This window comes from Blennius ocellaris (genome assembly GCF_963422515.1).
Source record: "Blennius ocellaris genome assembly, chromosome: 2".
In the NCBI taxonomy this organism is placed as follows: domain Eukaryota; kingdom Metazoa; phylum Chordata; class Actinopteri; order Blenniiformes; family Blenniidae; genus Blennius; species Blennius ocellaris.
In genome coordinates, this window is record NC_137651.1 from 18,706,800 (window position 1) to 18,729,524 (window position 22,725).

The 22,725-nt window shown below is 40.8% G+C and overlaps 2 protein-coding genes across 3 annotated transcripts; both read left to right on the forward strand.

The window, feature by feature from the left end:
* Window positions 1-4,884: 4,884 nt before the first annotated feature.
* On the forward strand, window positions 4,885-6,046 carry LOC308140634 (T-box transcription factor TBX1; the record flags this gene model as incomplete). The annotated part of the gene is made up of 6 exons (XM_080510486.1): window positions 4,885-5,027; window positions 5,114-5,215; window positions 5,316-5,487; window positions 5,590-5,745; window positions 5,835-5,902; window positions 6,016-6,046. The coding sequence occupies 6 exons, from the start codon at window positions 4,885-4,887 to the stop codon at window positions 6,044-6,046; spliced, it is 672 nt and encodes a 223-aa protein (XP_080366612.1).
* Window positions 6,047-9,027: 2,981 nt separating this feature from the next.
* Window positions 9,028-20,908, forward strand: bace1 (beta-secretase 1). 2 transcript variants are annotated; one of them, XM_080514972.1, is made up of 9 exons: window positions 9,028-9,799; window positions 17,431-17,519; window positions 17,598-17,814; window positions 18,546-18,683; window positions 18,771-18,905; window positions 18,987-19,088; window positions 19,332-19,481; window positions 20,336-20,507; window positions 20,638-20,908. In XM_080514972.1, the coding sequence occupies exons 1-9, from the start codon at window positions 9,389-9,391 to the stop codon at window positions 20,874-20,876; spliced, it is 1,653 nt and encodes a 550-aa protein (XP_080371098.1). In that variant the 5' UTR covers window positions 9,028-9,388; the 3' UTR covers window positions 20,877-20,908. The 2 variants fall into 2 exon arrangements, with proteins under 2 accessions (XP_080371098.1, XP_080371097.1); XM_080514971.1 differs by having other exon boundaries at window positions 18,771-19,088.
* The last annotated feature ends 1,817 nt before the right edge of the window (window positions 20,909-22,725 follow it).

Sequence of the window (22,725 nt, forward strand, 5' to 3'; positions counted from 1 at the left end):
TTCTTCCTCACGAAGCGTTCACTCCCATGAACGAGGCCATTTCCTGATTGATCGATGGAATGGCGGGACTCTCAATCTTTCGTCCACCAAATAAAAAAAAAAAAAACCTTCATGCAAACATGTTCAAGCACACAGACAGTCACCACAAAGAAACACACACAGCACACACATGCTTTGCTCTCTTGTCACCACCAGATGCTGTTATTTTGTGTAGAAACTATGTGAATTATCAGGAGTGCTTTACTCTCTGTAACAACGCTTGTCTGATGTGGAACAGTGCTTTGAAGAAATACAGCTCAATAAACATCTGACTGTTCGTACCACAACGCTGTCTGACATATTCTCATTTTTCTTTTCATCACGACTCCTCAAACTTATTGATACAACACAGTTAACTTCAGCCATAAGTCCATGCCAACAAATCCAAAGCAAGCAAAACCTTTCCAAGTGACCCTGAGCTTTATGACTGTAATAGTTCTCCTTGGAAGGAAAATAGTTAATCAGCATCATTGATGTGTTTCTAATAGTAATAAACTGTTTTTTCAGAATTTTTCAGAACAAAGTCAGAATGTTCTTCTCAGCAAAATAAGAAGTGGAATGAAAATACACAAAATAACAATTTAAAACAGTCGAAAAATAACATAGTTACATATAATATATACACAAGTATGTTTTTAGGAGGTGATAGTTATTTGAAGATACAAAGAGTCTGTGGAGTGGAACTGAAATGTTGTGCTCCATTGCATGGTGGTTACACACAAGTACTGGACATTACAGTACAGTAGATTTAGTTTAACAGGAGTAAATAGCAAAACAGCCTGGGATGTCGAACTGCCAAAATTGGCCTCCCAATGAACTCACGTTGCAAAGAAAACATCTTGATATATTAACTAGGGTGGCAGTGTTCTTTAAAGAATAGCAGACAAATGAACTGGCTTCATCATAAACACTACTGTGAAGTTGAAGGTAATGCAAGGATCGACAGCCTTTCCTCCCACTGTGTAAAGACATGCACATGAGGTTAATTGATGACTTTAAATTGAGTATCCTGCCCTCACTCATAACTCACCCATAGTTTCTGGGATTGGCTCCAGAACCCTGCAAACCCGCACAGGATGAAGCGGTATACGTATGGATGGATTGATGTTAGTTAAAATGTTTATTTCTTAAAGACTTTTTTTTCAATTTTTGTCAAAATATATGATCAGATCTTTATAATATACTTCTTTTCCACAAAACAGCAGGGAAACAGAGTTCTAGTTGTAGATTATTATGTTGTCAGTTCGGATCACTCACCGATCTAATTGGGCGGTGAAAACCCGCTGAAATAAATTAAACAGGTTTCACAACCATGAATGCATGAATTCTAGTTTTTCTGCTTGCAATCTGGTTTCAGATCCTGGAGATTCTGCGAAAACAAGCTTGAAGATTGTCTGTGATATGATTATCAATCTTCAAAACACAAAAAAAATGATTTGTGCTGAATGTAAGGATGCAGGATGCAGGAGTGACACGTTGTTGTCATGTATAAATCCTAACTCATTATCTTGATTATTTATTACATGTGTGTATTACTGAACCCCTCGGGTCACATCACATAGACACCCAGGACACTCAGAGGTCGTCATTGATCATGAAGGGAGCATATATATTGTCATTTTCATTTAAATAATGACAAGACTTCAAACACAGAACATGAATAGCCCTTCATGAATAGCCAATATTATTGGTACAATCGCCTCCAGTTAAGACTGATAGCACATCAGGTATTTCTGCCTGTGCCACTGAGAGCTGTGATTAATGACTTGATCAGGCAGGGAACTGGTGTATTGACAAAGATAAGCCTGGTCGTCCTTTATTAAGGAAAATGCTTTATTTCCTGCCACAGGGCTGAAAGCGATCAACACCAGCCCATCACAGATAGGGTGTGGGATGTGTGTGTGTGTGTGTGTGTGTGTGTGTGTGTGTGTGTGTGTGTGTGTGTGTGTGTGTGTGTGTGTGTGTTTGGGGGGGGGGGAGGCAACAAATACACTTTACATGGTCACTGCTTCAGCCTTCAGCACAGTCACCCGACAAACCTAAGCTCTCAGAATCGCATGTGTTCTTGCTTTTAGCACCACACACACACACACACACACACACACACACACACACACACACACACACACACACACACACACACACACACACACACACACACACACACACACACACACACACACACACACACAGTGAAGGAAGTAAGTCCAATTTATATCATCTGATGCAACATACATTTTTTACACCAAACACTTAAACAAAACTACTAATATCTTCGATGTAATAAAAGACACTCCAATTAGTAAGGTGCTGAAAATCTGCTCTATGAATAATATAAGCAGTTTCTTGCTGTCTCTGTCTGTCCACACCCAGTAACACCAGGCTGATTAGGTTGTTATTAATGTTGTGAAGGTTTGGTCAAGACAAGCACCACTTCAGGCTTGAGGCTATAGCAAAACAATGGAGCAGAAATTTCTCCACAAACATCGCTGCGTGTGTGTATGCGGATGTGATTAGTGCATGTCACAGGCACTGTGGGTATGGTAATGGATGAGCTCGGCCTGGAGGTCCCCAGTGAGCTTCTTGGTGTATAAAACCAGCATGTTTTGGGCCACAAGCACTGATGCTGATATTTGTGCTGAAATCCACCACAGCACCCGATGGAGGGATTTTCTTTTTGAATGTCAGTTTGGGGTTACAAAGCAAAGTTGTGGCACTGCGTCTCTTTTTGACTGATACAAGAAGAGGGCTGAACAACATTCCCGGAGGACGAAACAAAAACTACGTTTACATCACCAACTGTGAAGACACTGGAAGAATGAATGGTAGGTGCTCAATTGCACTAAGATGCTGTGAGATTTGGTGTCTGTTTTCAAAAGTTGTCCAAATTGTGGTCCAATGTAAGTGGCTGTATGTTGGCTTTCAAAACGTACATCTTATGCATCTTGTAAAACCCATTCAGGGTTATGTCTTCTAAATAGCAGGTTAAATTGTAGGATGGTACAACTCAGTAGTCTGTAGAAAATATTTACAGAAATCCAAATAGATTTCAGTTTCTTTTTCTGGTCGGAAATTATGGAAAGCCTAACATTTTGGTCAGTCTTACATTTTCCTGCACATTTTTGTTTGTAAAGATTGAATATAAAGGTGTTGATTTATGCCTCAAATGGTAAAAACAACACACTCAATTCGGTATGCACTATGAAAGTTTGAAAACTATATCAGCAAAGGAATATAACTGCTCCAATTATACTGTATTTGTTAACATTAAAAACGTATGAGTGAATGGGACAGTCCAATATCCCCGTGGAGAATAAATACATTGTAAGTAAAGATTTCAAATCCAGGTAGAAAACACATGTAAGCATGAAACACACAACACTATATTTTCTGGGGGGAAAAAATCAAGAATAAAGTGAAGAAACAAAACTTATTGTAGAAATATGTATTTACTGGACTCTATGAATGTGTGTATTTTGAATAAAATCTGAAACATACTGTAACTATATTGAAACACAACCCATCGCCATCCGTGAATGGGACCATGTACTTTCACAATGGAATTCCGGGAAATACAAATTGCTCAAAAAAGACTTATATGAAGCAACAAAATAAAAAGCATTACAGTCAGGTGAAGAGTAATAAGAAGTAAATTCCTCCAGTCTAGAAGCAGTTCAATAACTCTCAAGCAAAAGTATTAGAGAAAGACAACACAGAAGGCTAAATATATATCTCACGCATCAACATTAATCAGCTAAGTCGTGTCCAGACACAGACTGAAGCGGCATTGAAATACCAGCTCAGGCCTTCACTTCATTGAATGCTTCGAGTCACCGCCCATCCTGTCTTCTGTTGCACTTTGACTTCAGGCTAGTTTTACCATGAAAGGAGCTTTAAACTGACGTTGCACTAAGTTGCGCCAGTACCTGGAAGACAGGAGGCAGAATGCCTGACGGCGATACGCACTAACCCAGTTTTCACCATCTATGTCAAGGCGACCTGATCCCTGACCATGACCTGGGTGGGGTAAAATTAGCAGGAGTGTTTCACACAGAGAGGGAACTTGCTGATCTATACTATATCCATGATTAACTATTGTTTAACAAACATGATAACATATTCATAATGAATATACAATGCAGTACAAAAACTGTATGGAAAAAAAAGAAACCTATCAGACTTACATTTGAATGTTATAGCTAATCTCCACTTGAATAACTCACTCATATGTTCTGGTCTAAACACATCCTGTTTTTCTGAAATTGCGTATTCACCCCCACGAGGCTACAATGTACATGTTTCTTTTATTGGTAATATATTTTCTGTTTCAATCTGAAGAAAGAAAGATCCATGAAAGGAAACTGCATTTTCTGTTACAGTAAAAGAAAGAAATGCATGCTTCTTCAGTATGTGACCATTATGTCAACGATGGTGACATTTTTCTTTATTTCCACACCATGTTTTTATTCTAATTCATAAAGACTAATGCATTTAAATTCAAAGGTTTTTCTGAAAAAAATGAAACAAACAAACAAATAACTGTAATATAGTGGTTTAGACGGTGATGCTTAAAATTACATTTTAAGCTGTAGAAGCATCTAATGTTGCATCATTTTAAGTCGTGACCTTGTTGGTGGGAAGCCATATGTTGTGAAAACTAATCAAATCTTCACTTGCTTGCTGCAGAATCACCACACATGAGCTGAATAAAAACAATAACACACATAATGATGATTACAGGTTAGATATGTTTGGGGGGGGGGGGGGGGGGAATTGTGAGGAAGAGGTGACACCTCGCCTTTTGTCCTATCAGAGCTTCATCTTCCTCAGAGCTGTGACTTATCGATGCCCTGCTGCGCAGACGGGGGGTCGCTGCTGTGCTCCAAGGCCCCCCAGGTCAGCGGGGTCAGAGTTCAGCTGGAGATGCAGGCACTGTGGCAGCAGTTCGACCAGCTGGGCACAGAGATGATCGTGACCAAAGCTGGAAGGTGATGGAAGCTCTATTGTTTTTGTTTTTTTTTAACACATTTTACATGGAAGTCCTCTTGAATTTGACACGTTCTCTAACCCACAGGAGGATGTTTCCCACATTTCAAGTGCGGATCTCAGGGATGGATCCTTCTGCCGAATATGTGCTGCTCATGGACTTCATCTCTGTTGATGACAAAAGATACAGGTCTGATAAGTGTAAAGAGTTCTTCACATTAATATTCTATATAATATGTGATTTATATTGTGTGTATGTGCTTGTGTGTGTGTGTGTGTTTTTGTGTCAGGTATGCCTTCCACAGCTCATCCTGGTTGGTGGCAGGGCGCGCAGATGTGGCAGCACCCAGCAGGATGCACTTCCATCCAGACTCGCCGGCACGCGGGGCCCAGTGGATGAAGCAAACCGTGTCCTTCGACACTTTGAAGCTCACCAACAACCTGTTGGATGACAATGGACATGTCAGTCAATGTCTTTTAAAGTTAAAGGCTATATGAAAATTTTTTTTTTGTTTTTGTTTTTTTAAGTCCAAGTCATTTTGACCCCTGTTTCCCATTTCTCAGATGATCCTAAACTCCATGCACCGCTACCAGCCGCGTTTCCATGTGGTGTATGCAGAGCCAGCCCCCAACAGTCATTTAAATGCGCACAGGAACTTTTGCTCCTTCTCATTCGAAGAGACTCAGTTCATGGCCGTCACCGCTTATCAGAACCACCGGGTGGGAATCTGACACGTCATTTGGCTTCGCCGATCGTTGCCATCATAGCTCACATGATTTATAGTGAGGTAACTTCTTTACTTTCACAGATTACACAGTTGAAAATTGCGAGCAACCCCTTTGCTAAAGGCTTCAGGACACCAGACCCCCAGACTTGGTGAGTGGTGGTTATGCATACAGAGTCCCTCTGTGATAGGCCGTTGTTTTTTTCCTTGTTAGGCTTGAAGAAATCAGGATGAGATCACTGTATGTCCGTATCCCTGTTATCAGCTGGTACATAGTGACAATGCTGATGTCTTAGCGATAGCAAATCTCTGACCTTTGAATAGAGACAAGGTTCATATTTTACACAGTGGGTTATAGTCCGCGTATTATAAAACTGCACATATTACATAAATGAGGAATTGTACGTGGGCATTTCATGCTTGTTTGACTATATGCAGTATTTGTGCAGGAAAGATGCTCATGTTCAAGTGTGGATGTATATTTATTACTGCTGTGAGGACTTAAAATCTCACATTTTGAGAGTGGCGATATCTGGGGTTCAGATGGATGCCAATTTTTGAACAGCATTTTTTTCCTTTTGATTCTCGATAGGAAAACATGAAAAAAAGATATATGTGGAGCGCAAAACTATTCTTTTTCGTGTAGACATATTTTGTCATTCCAAAGAAGACTAATTAGAAATATAAAAGGCTTAGGAACAGGGTGTAACCCATATAAACCCATATAAATAAATAATAATAAAAACCAAACCCCACAATATCTTTACCTTTATATTCGGATGCATGTGTGTGTGTGTGTGTGTGTGTGTGTGTGTGTGTGTGTGTGTGTGTGTGTGTGTGTGTGTGTGTGTGTGTGTGTGTAGGGTGTGTAAAGGCAACCCACTAGGTGCATGGTGTCCACCAGAGGGCAGATCTGAGCCTCTCACGAACGCACCTGCAGAGATGAGTTGCGCCTCGAAGACTTCAGTCGGTGAGAAGTTACCATTTAGATTTATACGATTTAATTCAAAAGTCTATTTAGTTTCTGATCAGTTCGAGCAGAATTAAATAGTTTTTCTACTGGAGAGAAACTTTAAATGGAAGCCCTCTCAAAAGCAACTTCACCCTCATGCTGATCATTTTTATTAATTATTAGTCAAATGGTATGAAGTAGATCAGTCAACATGAATCAATTTTATCCTTAAAGCAATCGTCTCATTTTCTATTGTTTTCCAGGACAGCAGGGTCCAGACCAAGTGATGGTGGAACTGCTCCACCATAATAAAAACTCTGCGGGAGTTACCATGGAGACGAAAGATGGTAGCAGTTTATTTGCCCCCACCTCCATCATCCATCTTCCATCCTACTGGGAGTGTGCAGGAGCTTTGCAAGAGAGGACAAACCTGTCATAAGTTCATTGAAATGAAGAGTGTTTTCTATAAAGGTCAGCCATGTGTCACCCTACAAATCTTTGTTTTCTTACATTTGGTTATTTTGTGTTGATATGGTTTGAAAGTATGTACTTAGGAAGAGATTAAAGTGATTCTGTCTTCAAACTAAAAATATAAGCTAAAAAGACAGACCATGTGAGCTCGGAGTGCAAGACTTTTTTGTGTTAATCCACATTTTGGTAATGACGTATCAGTTTACAAATCCGTGACAGGGGGGGGGGGGGGGGGAAGACATTACAAGACAGAAAAAGTCAAGTCATTGAGAGCACACAATCCTTAAATGTAGTGCAGGGCCACTGTCAAGTTAACTGACTGCCTTTAGAATTGTGCGGTCTTTATTTTGGAAAATATAAACATATGGTTGCACCATGGTTAATATCAGTGGTTCAAAACGTTATAAGTGAAATGTACAGAAATAAAATTTGCTTTGATATGCTTTATCAAAGCGTAACAAAAACAATAACAACAGTTGCAGACGACCTTACAGATTTGAATTTAAAACCATGCAAGAATGAGATTTTCTCCACAGCTGTTGCGAGTTGAAGGAACTACGGAGCTCGGTATGTTCTGGACGCTCTGTCAGGGGATTTCAGGATACCACACTTTGTCTATTAACCTCTGATTACTCCTGGACTCCAGTTCTTCTGCTTCTGTGCTGTTTTCATTCGAACCAAGTTTTACAAGTGTGTAAGTATAGAATAGTTTGATTTGTTATATCTTTATTTTGAACATTTACAATTAAAGACAATAAAACAGTAATGCTAGTACTAATGGTAATATGGGAAAAATAACATTAGAATGACAAGTACAACAATAATAACAGCAATTATTAATAATAATAAATATAGATTTTATATTTGTTTTAATCTGTCTTATCTATCTTAATTTATGAAACATTCAGAATAGAATAGAATAGAATAGAAATACTTCATTAATCCCAGAGGGATTAATAAATTAAATTATTCCCCAGAGGGATTACTAAAGTAAAATGTTAAGCGTGTAACAATGTAGGTGTGTATTTATGCCAGAATATAAGGGTTCAATTATGTAAGAGTTTGCAAGGTTTGTAAGTGTGTAAATGTGTAAAAGTGTAAGTGTGTAAAAGTAAGCATGTAAGACTGTAAGCAGTGATGGTCACAAAATGTACATCCAAATAAAATGCCAAATACACATCTTACAAATGTATCAATTTATACTACAAAATACAGCCGCAACACAATGTATCAAAATACATTTCTGTATATTTTCAATATACCAGTATAAAAAATGACTTCTTTCCCCCAAGGCTTTTTTAAAAACCTTTTTCCATAAAAGAAAACTACTTTTCATCTATCCTTTTACTTGTAGGCCACTTGGGAAAACATCTGAAAGCTGCAACAATGTTGCTCTAAAATCATAATACACAATTCACAATAGCAATTTGTTTCATTCATTTTCTCGCAGGTGGAAGATCTCTCACTTTGAATAACATTGTTTGGCTCTTACAGACAGATTAATCATCAGCTTAACGATTCAATCATCTAAATAACCAACGTTTTGCAACAACAACAACAACAACAACGACAATAATAATAATAATAATAATAATAATAATAATAATAATAATAATAATAATAATAATAATAATAATATAGTTTTTGTTGCCATTTTGGAGCGCGTGCTTAGCACTCTTACTTTGAAAGCTCGCGCGGCGCTGCGTGCGTCTGGCGCGACGCACTCTTGACTACGGGATGCGCTCCGCTTGCACACGCGCTGCTTGGGAGGATGCGGCGGGGTAGATGGAGGAGGAGGAGGAGGTGAAAGGCTGGAAGGCGGGGAACAGAGTGAACGGGTCGGGAAGAGGGGGGGTAAGGATGCGGATTACGACGGCCTGTCGGCCCTGCGTTTGGTCCTTGACGCCGTTTGCGCTGGTTTGACGCGGCGATGCGCGGAGAAATCGACGCGGGCCTGCGGCTTGTTGGTGCACGGAGCGCGCGCGGGGAGCCCGTAATTCACCCGTCGTATCAAATTATCCGTGACACCGAGGATTTCCTGGCTTTAATATGAGAGCCGCTTGGCATCCGTTGGAAGCTGTTTTTGTCTGCTCGGTACTTTTGTAGCATATTGTGTCTAAATCATTGCGTTGTAAGTCACAGCAAGAAGACATAAAGTGACCTCCGCGTTTAGCCGTCATGGGTTCAGCAGTCATTTTAGCATCCTCGCTACCTGATGTCCTCTCCGGCGCCGCTGCGCTCTGGCTGTCAAAGTGAAGAAAACTGCAAAGCAAACCCACCAAAAGATAAAAAGCTATTGTCATTCATCATGGAGGCGTCGAGCCTGCAGCCTCGCTGGTTGACCACGGGATTTTTCATATGGACGGCTTTAGGCTTGCTCAGCAGCGGTCAATCCGCCCCCGGTTCCCCGGGCCTGGCTCCAGCCATCCGCATGCCACTGCGGCAAGGCGTCCCCGGCCAGCCGCCCTCCGCCGCCGCCTCCGCTTCCCCGGACCGATACCCGGTGCGGCGGCGGAGAGGAGCGGCCGCGAGCCGGGTCAGCTTTGTGGACATGATCGATAACCTGCGTGGGAAGTCCGGACAGGGATACTACGTGGAGATGGCCGTGGGCTCTCCACCGCAGAAGGTAAAGGTTTTATTCTAATGATGAGCACGTCTTCTTCTCTTTCCTTGATGTCACATGACTTCAAACAGATGAGAATAATCCAGGAGGTGCCGAGAAAAATCAATAGTCTTTCAGTAGCCAGCCTTTCTTGGATGAATGAGATTGTCCTGACTTTTAATCAAGGCAAGTTTATTTCATTAACACCATTCAGACACAAGGCATATCACCAGGATTTACATAGAAGTAACATGAATACTTTAAACAGCAGTGACTGTTTACCTCTCAATAATTGCCCATTGTAGGGCCCTCTAATGTATTAAAGCATCACTTATGTATTAACTATAATGACATTTCTACCTCCCTACATATGTCACTGCACATGCCACCTGAAGCCATTTAATAACACACTTGAACTTGACAGAAAAGTACTTTAAATATATTGTCTGTCCGGTTGGTACTGTGGATGGCCCTGCAGTGACAGATGGCCTGTGGGTGTGGGGGTGTGTGCCAGTGTGTGGAGTGAAAGTGAGAGAAAGGACTGAATGATACAGCCAGATAATGGAACCATTAATTCTGCAGAGTGAGGACTGCCAGCTGGGTGCAGCTGCGGTGTACAGGCTGCTTCACAGAGGGAGACATTGGAGGGAGACACTGAAGGAGACACGCCTGGTGGAAAGGAAGAGGGATGGGGCGGCTCAGGGTGAAACTCGATAGAAGATAAGAGAGAAAGAAAAGAGTGTTACTGGGGTTTAAGAGAGCAAGAAGAAAGAGCTGACAGGGTCCTGCATTAATATGACAACAGTAAGGTGCATCTGTCTGGTTCACACTTAGCTGAGGTCATTCCTCACTGACAGGCAACACTCTGTTTTAGGAGACTTTACTATTTTAAAAAGGCAGTGTCTTCTTTTCTACTGGGAAAAGGTAACCATAGTCTACGTCAGAGGTGTCAAACATATGACCTGTGGTCCAGAACCGGCTCGCAAGAGGCTCCGATTGGGCGTGCCAAGCAAAGTGTTAAAATTGTAAAGAAGAAGTTGATTTCTGATGAGTAGTGGACATGACACAACACTGAGACCTGAGCTGAGATATTGCTGGTGCTGCCATGAAAGGTTGAGACTGCATTGCTGTCAAATCATCCTCAAAGTCACACTGTCGGGGAAAGTTTGTCAAAATATCCCTAATGCAACAGCTATAGACGTTTTTACGACATTTCTCTGTATATTGCACCAGAAGGTTTCATCAAAATTGGCTTCCTGTTGACTTTTTAGTCATTTTCGGTAGTAGTTATTTGGTTTTGTAAAAGCAATAATTTCCATTACATATACTCTGTGCCACAACAAAGAAAAACTTTAAAAGTTTAAATTTACAGGTTATGGCACTGTCTTACCAGCCTGGTCCACTCAACATGAAATTGGGCGAAAACGAAAATAAGTTTGACCTGATCTACACAGTAGCACCAGCCTGAATTTATCAAAAGTTACTAGTCAGTCAAAGCAGGGATTGGTTGAGATATTTCATGGTTTTTTTTTGTTTTTGTTTTTATTGCACCAAAAATTTTTTTTAAACCAACCTGATCATATAATTGAGCACTTTAACCACACTATACTGAGAACACCAAAGTTTGTTAGATAATAAGTGTAATCGTGATGAATGACAGAAACCTCTTTGAAAAGAAAAAAAAACCCAAACAAGACTTTGACTTTTTAGTTTGACTAATGTCTTATCCACTGACTTGGATGATGCAGAAATTAAGATTTATGTCAGCATCCAAATCGTGAGCCAGATGTTTTTGCTTGTTGTCTTTTCAGATGGTTAAAGGTACAAGCTTTAGCCATGTTTCTAACCGTGTGTTCAAGTTGGTGTTTCAATATGGAGTGTTGCATATTAACCTACGTATGTATTATAACATTAATACTCTTGGGCCCCTATTGGAAGTGGCATCCATTCATCTTCTAATATCAGTTTATCCAACTTAAGATCTTTGGCTCCACATCAACTGCAGTCCCCTGCTCCTCCCCCGTAAATCCAAGATAACAAGTATTTAGTCATAAAGGTGTCCCAGCGCAGACATATTTTATTTGATACTAAAGCAAGTAGTGACATTTACAACATAGCCTGGTGACATCCAAGTACAGAATTTCAAACTAGAGATGTCTGTTCAATTATAGTCTAATGGAGGTTTTGCTTCCACATCAATTTACAGGCGTATTTCTAACCTTTTGTTGCACCATATATTTATTTTTTACAGCTACAGCTCCAAGATGGTTGCACACAAAGCTTCAGTGAGCTAAATACATTTAAGAATAAGAAGTTATTTTCGTGAAAATGAACCAAACATGCAATAACACAAACAAAATACAAAGAAACCTTCCATGTTTTGTTAATATATGTGTTTTGGTGTGGCGTATAAACCTCAGAGCCTTCACTCTTAATATGATTGTACTTGTTACACCAATATTAATAATGTTATTCGCACTCATCACTTGAGTCTGATATTATTACACCTCAAAGATAGTCATGTATTGTGCTGCAGAGTTTATGTTACTTGTCACGACACCGGATGGACTATTGAGTCTGATCTTGATCAACGATAAGAGTTGAAGAGAGATGATGTCGTTGCGGTTAGGGCATTCATTTTTCTCAAACCCCAAAAAAGTATTGTGAGGAACATGTGAGCAACTAGAATGGACACTAGGTAGAGAGCATACCGTCGCCAACGCCTCATTTGTTTGCAGAATCGAGTTAGCATCACCTGCATGTTAGCCATTAGCTCATATCAGTGCTAACGAGCCTGTCAGATAGCAACATCATAGCTCACAGGTCGTGGACTAGCAGCAGTTATGGATCTGCACTCGCTGTCAATCTGGTTATGATACATTTCATTTTCCTTGGTACAGATTTGCTCAAATGAATATGTGTTAGTTATTTATGGGCCACAGGGTGTTACATGACCTTTGATCATTCCAGAAATCCATCTGCTGGCTGCCTGAGCAGAACCAGCCCCGTGACTCCTGACCTTTCTTGTAATCAATATAAATGCAGCTATAGGAAACATCCAATTTGCCCGAGGTGGGACCAAGGATAAAAAGAATATCAATAAAACTGCAGTAGGACATTTTCTTTATGAATATAGCTGAAATAGCACATTTTGTACATTACATGTCACAGAAATGTGTGAATAGCTGGGTTGCGAATGATTCAAATAGCTGAACCCTGTAGAGACCTGACAAAAAGCACATCATCAAATTAGTCTGTATCAATACCACCTCCATATAATTCAGTGTTCCCGTTTACCAGTGACATTTGCATGTCCAAAATCGATGAAAGCTTGAGTTGAACAAAATAGTCATACATTTGCATAATTATCATAAATATATTGAAAAGGTGTTGGTGATACCATGTGACCATCTCAAAGACTCATAATGAAACTGCATTAGCTGATGTGCAAGTACTTATCAAGGCTTCCATCTTCAAAGATCTATCCTTGGATTTCCCATTCACAGGTATCCTTCCTGTTAGGCAGGCTTTCAAGGAGGCCTCTTCATAAATTATTGTTCCCTTTCAAAATGATTGCTTCAAAGACTCCAAGAGAGACATTGTAAGGGTGAAGAGAAGAGTATGCTCTGTCTTCAAAATACTCACAATCCCTTGTCCACTTCTTTATTCAGGCACATACAAATTGTATTAGCACAGGATGTACTAATACAATTTGATACCCAAGATCAGTAGAGACAGTTTTAATGCGAAAGTTCCTCCTATCGCCGAACTTAATGCCTATTTTATTCAATTTATGTACTTTACTTTCATACATGAGCTCCAGAAATATATATGTGTCTGGTTTTGAATTAGGTATGAATATGTTCTGTTTGTGCGATTGTTTCATTTGTTAATTATGTCAATGACTACCCAAACTGTTCAGGGTATGTTTGCTTGGATAGTCTCTGTCTGTGACCCCAGATTTTTATAAAAGTAGGTACAATCAATAGATGGATGGAGGAATTGGATGGATGATCTGTTTACACGCGCCATAGATGTCCTTTTTGAAATCTGTTAATTAATTAGTTTAGTTTATTTCAGTTGCATTTGTACAAAACAGCAAACAAGAACATCATTACAAAAAAAACTGTCCAGCAACCGAAAAGGGAATCGGCCGAAGCCTGTTGTCTTATTTTTCCGATCATGTACCATCTAAGGATTACAAAGTAAAACCACTAATCAAATACAAAACTAAATGACAGTTTAACTTAGAAATCACTTTCCCAATAATAATTCACAATCAAATTAAACAATTCGCAGCATAACCGTTAATTATTTGACAGCTTAAACGCTTTTTGAAAACACATAGAATTACACCTTTTCAGTTCATCATTAAGTCCATTCCATAACCTCACTCCCAAAACTGACACACATCTATATTTAACATTTGTTCATACTTTACAGGTTTCAAACATTAACCCCCCCCCCCCCCCCCCCCCCCCTTAAATTATAAATTGTCTTTCTTTGAAAAAAAATTACTTTTGAATACCATCTGCAATGCTATTATTCAATACACGGAACAATAATGGCCTTTTATTTTGCCCTCAAAGAAGGAGGTACAAATGGTGCAGGATTCTGCAAAAGTCTGCAAACCATTCATTTCAAATGTGCGCACTGAGCATGGAGACAGATCTGTCCCAGGAGGACTGATTCAAGCTAATCTCAACTCTGCATGTGCAATGTAACGCATGGTTTGTTTGCCTACAAAAACTTTGTGCGAGTACTGCATGATTCATTGCAACGTAAACTTAAAGGCTGTAATGAAGAGACATGATGGAAACCCCTGGCATTCATGCAGAAATGACTCTGAGCACTTTGCAGCGTCTTTTGGCTGCGTTGTGTTCTGGTAACCGTTTTTTTTTTTTTTCGCATTTCTGTTGTGACGAAGAAGGGCAAATTTAATGGTTGGAACAGAGAGACACTCTGCCAGGGAGGACAGGAAGATGGAGAGTGCAGGGAAACACGGGGGGGTCTCAGTGTGCCAGGATACAGCCTCAGTTTGTGTGTGTGTGTGTGTGCGTGTGTGTGTGTGTTTGCAGAGCCTAATGACTCAGGTTGTGTCTGAGATAGAAACAGACCTATCCTCGGTAGTCAGCAAATTTCAGTCCAACAGGAATGCAGTGCGTCAACAGCATTGAGGTTCATAGCAATAGTTGTAGAGATTTTTTTTTTTTTTTTTTTTTTTTACATTGATGTGGACATGCCGTGTGCATGTGTTAGTGTGTGAAAAAAAAAAAAAAAATCAAGTGGACAATGTTAGGATTTATTCTGGGCTATCAGGCCCGGCCCCTGAGACAGCAGCACTTGTGTGGATATTTAAAGAGCTGATCCATTATTGAACAGCTTGCTGTGGCCCTGGTTATCTGTTATGTCTGTCGCACTGTCTGTCTTTTTCACCCGTCCAACTGTGTCTTAAAATTCATCTTTGGCAATAAAAATTTCTGAATGGAACTTGTGACATACAATGCACAGACAGTGAGTATGGTGTATGCCTGATTCATTGGCATCTGCCACTAAGCTCCATTCACACATGCTGTCCCTGTTTTGACTGAGTGTGCAAAATATGATACTCACAAAGAGATGCAGACGGGAGAGCAGGAGATAAAGGGAGAAGGGGGGAGTAGAATGGGCAACCTGAGAGGCTGGCAGGGAGGGTGAGAGTGGAGACAATGAGGGGACGGAGAAGGACACTGAGGTCAAGAGGAAATAACGCAGGACGATACAAGGAGAGAGTAATGGATATACAGAGAAGGTCTGAGAGATGAAAAACAGGGCGAGGTGAAGAAAACTGCTCATTGTGTTCAAGAGGAACGGCAGTAAAAATGTTGCTTTGGCTGTTTTCTTACTATCAAAATGTGAAAAAAGTGGATTATATTTGTTTAAAAAAGGGGGGGGGATCATGTGTCAGTAAATAGCTCAGAGTAAAGAGAAACTATCACTGTTAGTAAAGCATTGCACCTTCATGCTGCAGGTTATTAAAAAAGATTTACAATGACAAAAAAATATGAAACAAGCAAGATGAGAACCGAACACCCTAACATAAAGAATATTGAATTTAAACCATCCAGATACAAACCAAGGTTCTAAAGCTTAGTTATGTTATGGAGGTATGTCATTGTTGTGAATGAGCAGAAACAGCTTAACGAGAGGAATCCGTGCGATTTTGAAACCCAACTTTCTGAGCAACTGATATCATTTTGAGTGAGGAATTCAAAAAGCAGGCAGAAACTGGGGAGCAGCAGACGTGCTCATGTGATCAGCAATGAGCTCAAGGGATGAAGTGGAAAAATTGCACAGATTAATAAATGATGGAATTATAAATGGTCAAATATTGAAAACCTACCTAAATTTATAGTTTTAATGAAATCACATTCGGTACAAATTAAGCCCATCAGTCAAAGTTCTCCAACTGTGAATCAATTTTTTTTAATATATATATATATATTTTTGGGATCGAAATTGAATACAAGAGTGAACTAAACAAAAACAAAAAAGCCTGTCCTAACTTTCATTTAAATATCTTGAAGGCAATCTGTGTTACTTGCAAATGGGCATTTTGATGGGCCTCCAGTCATCTGAGTCTCGCGGCACAAACAATTCTAACCACGAGGACTGTAAGGCCCGGAGGAAACGTGTGGAGCTTTGATTGTACTTGAGCCACCTGCAGCAGGTCAATGGTGGAGGAAGGTTAATCTAATATGTAGTTTTTACTGGGAGTCACACATCTGAAAATGTATTGATTGATGCCAGGTCACCCTTGAAAAAAAGAGATTGTTAATCTCAATGGGTTTTTAACCTGGTTAATAAAGGTCAAATACATTTTTAAAAAAAATTATTAAAATCAAAGATGACACCGTATCCTTATTTTTATGGCGAGGAGATGGATTCAAAGTTTGGATTCATCATTAATGGGGAAAAACTCACTGTTGTCGGTGTTATGCAACCACAGTACTTCGAGTACCCACACTTTGAAAACTGCGAATGTTGCAACAACTTTCACGAAACTATTAAGATCTTTATTAGTATAGCTGTAAATAGTGAGCCAATTACAGAAACTGTGAACATTTGTCTGCAAAAAGTCATCAGATTTGTGTTTGTTAGTTTGTTAATTTATTCACATTATCCTCCATAAATGTTTTTTTTTTAAGAAAGGTTTGATTTGGCTGAAGGGCCTGTGTGCGAATCTCAATAACATTATGAGATGAACTGTTAGCGGGTGTGAACGTCTTTGTGACTGAAGTCGGATGGATTGAAAGATGCATTTGTGGAATGAGCAGCAAAGATTTGTCAGGGATCACGCAAACAACTCAGACGTTTATTTTTGTGGAGCTAGTTAGACTCCAATGAGGACAGAAGAGAAAAAAAAAACAGACCTGGTAGAGCTGCACATTCAGCTCTGTGTATGAAAACTGTACAATAGATAAAGATAGCAATAGTCCTCAGTAAACAAAAAAATAGTTTTACAAATGGACATGCCTCTCCCAAGTAGAGGAGAAACGGATTAAAGTAGCCCCTTGGAGAGGGAATATAATCAATCTGTCCAATGCAACGTTCTTACAAAGCTATTGATTTCTGCAGGCGGTATAAATCTCCCTGTCTCTCTCTGCACTCATTAGCTGAATATCCTGGTGGACACAGGAAGCAGTAACTTCGCCGTGGGGGCGGCTGCTCACCCGTTCCTTCGCAGATACTACCGCCGTTCACTGTGAGTACAAAGCAAAGTGCTGCCGAGGTTTTGTCTGAGGCTGGCCGGTAAAACTCTTCCCCTCTGTGTTCCCCGCAGTTCCAGTTCATATCGCGACCTGGGCAGGAGTGTTTACGTTCCTTACACTCAGGGCCGCTGGGAAGGCGAGCTCGGCATCGACCTGGTCTCCGTCCCACACGGTCCCAACGCCACACTGCGCGCCAACATCGCCGCCATCACCCAGTCAGACCGCTTCTTCATCAACGGATCCAACTGGGAGGGAATCCTGGGACTTGCCTATGCTGATATTGCCAGGGTACCAAAAAAAAACCAATATTAATGAGGTTGTCAGAATTTGATTAAAAACCTTGCAAATTGTGAGGTTTAGGCTGGATAAAACATTTAAGTTCATGTGCAGATTTTATATTACGTCATTATTTATATTACTGAAGAACGAGTGACTGCACTTTATTAGATTTGATAAACGTTATCAGACACTTGATCTCAAATTGAGCAGCTAAGAATAAAGAGGGAGTGTGTATGATGTGAGACATGAGCTGAGGTGTCAGTGATGCTGCAAGGCAGCCACCTCATTGCTGCCAAACGAGCCTCAAATCCATGCTGTCAGGGAGAGTTTGTAAAAACCTCCATAATGCAACAGCATATAGGAGAAGTGTTTTCAACTTTTCACTGTAGATTGTAGTCACTATCTGTAGAAATTGTTTGGTTTTGTGAAAATATGGACATTTCCATCATGTGTACTGCACTATAGTAATGAAAAACATTAAAGTCTAAATTCAAAGCACTGTTTCACTGGTCCAGCCCACTCCAGATGAAATTAAACTGTAGGTGGCCTCTGAACTAAAATGTGTTTGACACCCTTGATGTGGTGAGACAGAGAGAAGTGACAGCAATACATTCGTGTTTTGTTTTGCATAATTGTGATATAATTCTGGTGATTTGATGATAATAAGAAAGCCCAACGTGGTTGACTGAAACTTAAACGTATGGCCTTATTTATTGTTTGTCTCTGTGTTTGGTTGACAGCCTGACGAGACATTGGAGCCTTTCTTCGACTCTTTGGTTCGACAGACTGCCGTCCCCAACCTCTTCTCCCTCCAGCTCTGCGGTGCCGGCTTCACCCAGAATTACTCCCTCGGCAGCGCGACAGTTGGCGGCAGCATGGTGAGACACGCATACACACACACACACACACAAATCATCCATACTTTGAACCAATGGTGATTCTAACGGTTCCCCCTCTGCCCTCAGATCATTGGAGGTGTGGACCCGTCGCTGTATGTCGGGGCGCTTTGGTACACGCCCATCCGCAGGGAGTGGTACTACGAGGTCATCATCGTCCGTATTGAAGTAAATGGACAAGACCTCAACATGGACTGTAAAGAGGTAAGACGAGTCTCTGAAAAAGCGAAACACAGAAAAGTGTTGCGGATATTTGTAACCTGTCAGTGTTTCACTCTTGTACAGTACAACTACGATAAGAGTATTGTGGACAGCGGGACCACCAACCTCCGGCTACCCAGGAAGGTTTTCCAGGCGGCAGTCAAGGCCATCGAGGCAGCTTCTTCGGTCAGTAATCAGATTATTTCTGACTATCTGTTGTTCGGATGGTTCAAGAAAAAGGATTGGGAAGCGCCAAAACACAAAAACTCATCATGGATCCTTGACATCTATCACATTCTAAAAAATAAACATTATCTTACACTAATAGAACTGTATGTCTTATATGTGAAGTCACTGTTGATGTCCCACATCTGGCCCGGATGGAACGAAAGAAAATGAACAGATGCTTTTCTCGCCCTTGTTTATCAGACCGAACAGTTTCCTTCTGGGTTCTGGCTCGGGGAGCAGCTGGTGTGTTGGCAGGCCGGGACGACACCTTGGAACATCTTCCCAGTCATTTCCCTCTACCTGATGAGTGAAAATCGCAACCAGTCCTTCAAGATCTCCATCCTCCCACAGGTGATTCAAAGCTCGTGAACCCACCTGCAGTTAAAAAAGAAAAAGAAAAAAAGTTCCCGAAATCTGAATTCTGTCCAAATGATTGGAAGCGGCTTCATTTTACTGAAATAATTTTCCCCACGATTAGAGATTTGGTGCAGTTAAAGTCCAAATATTTGCAATTTCAGTCTTGAAACTAAGTTTCAGAAGCCATGTTGTGAACATCCAGGTTTGGCACTTTTTTTGACTTACCAAACACTTACATCAGAAGCTCTTCACAAGGTATTCAATGTACAATGCTCTGGGTATATTATGAATGTACCATAACTTACAGTATTTAATTAAGTTGCTGAACTTATAGTATACAAGTACTGGATGTAGCTTTGAGCAGAGAGAAGTTGTGAGTGCTCCCTTGTGGACACACATGTGATACCATCACAATTTCTATTGAAACTTTTTGGCATTTATCCAGCATGCAGTTCTTTTTACTGACCTGCCAGTACGGTCTGCCATGGCAGCGTGCGAGACCTTTAGGTCACCTTTAGGAATGCTCAGTAAACACATTCATGACCACTTCACTTTTTATCACCACTTCCATCTTACCCCCCCATGGGTGTCATAAGAAATCTGATTCATACACACAATGTGCTTCACACTACTCAGTTACTGTGCATGTCATTGTGTCTTATGAAGCTGTGGTGTACAAAGTGTGGGGCGGGCCTCCTCTGGGACGCATCACAGAGCTCCGGGAGGCACAACAAAAGAGACGTCCAGTGATCGGGGGGGAGAACTTCTTTCCAGCATGCACGTGCTTGTGTGTCTCAATCACCCCCTTGTTGAAATAGCTCAATATGATACTGTTCTTCCGCAAACAGCAATACCTGCGGCCGGTGGAGGATGTTGCCTCCGCCCAGGAGGACTGCTATAAGTTTGCTGTGTCCCAGTCCAGCACGGGTACAGTGATGGGGGCGGTCATCATGGAGGGCTTCTACGTGGTGTTCGACCGCGAGAAGAAGCGCATCGGGTTCGCAGTGAGCACCTGTCATGGTGAGGAAGAGAGGATGGAGGGAAGAGGGAAACAGTAGCAGAGCATATTTGCAGTACATCTTTGATTTATTGGATTTTTTTTTAAGTTTCCCTTCATATTTACAATCGAATCCTACTATCCTGTTCCCAGTGCACGACGAGTTCCGCACAGCCTCCGTGGAGGGCCCTTTCCACGGCGTCGACCTGGAGGACTGCGGCTACAACATCCCCCAGACGGACGAGTCCACGCTCATGACCATCGCCTACATCATGGCGGGCATCTGCGCTCTCTTCATGCTGCCGCTGTGTCTCATGGTGTGCCAGTGGCGCTTCGCCCGCTGCCTCCACCCGCACGGGGACTTCGCCGACGACATATCGCTCCTGAAGTGAATCCCCGGAAACGTCACAGACACAAAGAGACAAAACGCTTGAAACAAAGCTAAAAAAAAAGGGGGGGGGGGGGGCGGGGATTGGGATTTAAATGACACCACAAAGTGTTGTTGCTGTAAAATGGCAGCTTCAGGAGGACTCATCAGGGATAAAGGGGGGGGGGGGGGGGGGTGGAAAGATACGGCAAACAGAGCAAGTCTTACTGCCCTCAAATTGTTTGTGAGGATAAAAAGAGCCATCACTAAGAGAATGGTGTCATCAGCATCTACTTTGCCTGTTTAAGTTATCTATGCAGATCAGCAGAGCCAGAAGAACAGAGGACAGACTAACTCCTCTTTATTATAAATAGTGTATAAAATAAGGCAGATATGGATTAAATTTGGAATTTTTGAAAGATCGTTCCACTTCTGCACAGGAAGAAACATAGATTTGGAAGAGCAAAGCTATAAACATACTTAAATAAATCTTAATACGAACTAAAGTGGGGATCCATCGCATGGATGGGCCCATTTTGCTGGTTTACGATCGTATGTTGTGTCTAACGAATCTTTGTGGCTTTTATGAACGAATGAAACAAGTTGGATATGTGTGAGCATGCATATATGTGTACACAGCTGTACTGTCCAGTGATGAGTATACAGAAAGGTTCAATGGAAATGAGGAAGTGACACTCATCTATGAAACCACACTATGTTGTACTTTCCGGCAAAGAATTCTGCAATGCAAAACAAGTACGCACCAAGAGGATGAAATATCAGATTGTAACTGATTGTAACTGCATATACAGTGTAAAGTTTATTTCACTCAGTGTGAAACTCAAAGACTGGAGTACAGTCTTATCAGATGTCAATTTCCCTCTTATATTATAGCTTGAATTTATCTAGTGTATATAAAATTGTCAGGCACACACAAACCAAGAGTGCTTAATCTCACTTAAACTACTGCTGCACCATCCATCTGACAACTTGCACATGTAACACATCACATGTTAACAAACCAAAACTTAATAGGGCTCCTTTCACAGACACACAGCCTAATTCCCGGCATCTTTCAATGGGGGACCATATATGCTTTGACAAGGAAAACCAGCCCAAAGTACGTTATACTGGACACTAAAAGAACACGATGTATATCTATAAGGGACACTTTGTATTGTCTCTGAGCAAGCTGTAAATAGATCTACTCAGAACTGTCTATTTATCTGTCAGGCGCTGGCAGCACTGTTGAACCAATAAAGTACTTATTGTAACTGTTATAAGGTTTCAGACTGTCATTGTCAATTCTGGGAAAACGTTGTATTTTGCCTTAAACGATTGTATAACTTAGTGTCTGTGCATTTTGTTTGTGTTTCCCCCTGGTGAGGAATAAAGCTCTGCTCTTTATTGCAAATTACTAATCTACACACCTGAAACCACTACTATCTCACTAACAAAATGGGGTTTGTCCATAGAAATTGTGTTAATGTTGCTCTCCTTCAGCTGATATAATCAACAAATAGTCACATTCTGTGTGGTGGTTGCAATATAAATCATGACAACGGTAAAGTTGCGACCTTTACTGTGCATGCTGCAGCCATTATCCATTCATTTAATCATTAAATCCTGTCTTTCCATGATATAGAAAGTTAAAAAAAACAATGGTTTTTAACAGAAACCGGGGTGCAAACGTTACTAGAGATCTCTGTTAAATTTAGTCAACATACTTGTATGGTACTCAAGTCTCGAGACCACGTTTGGTCTCGGGTTATGTGGTCTTGAGTACAAACATACACAAGATTCCCATGTAAGAATTTGCAGAGGATGAAAATGACACAACGTTGTACATATCCTGACATCAAGTCGCATTAGTA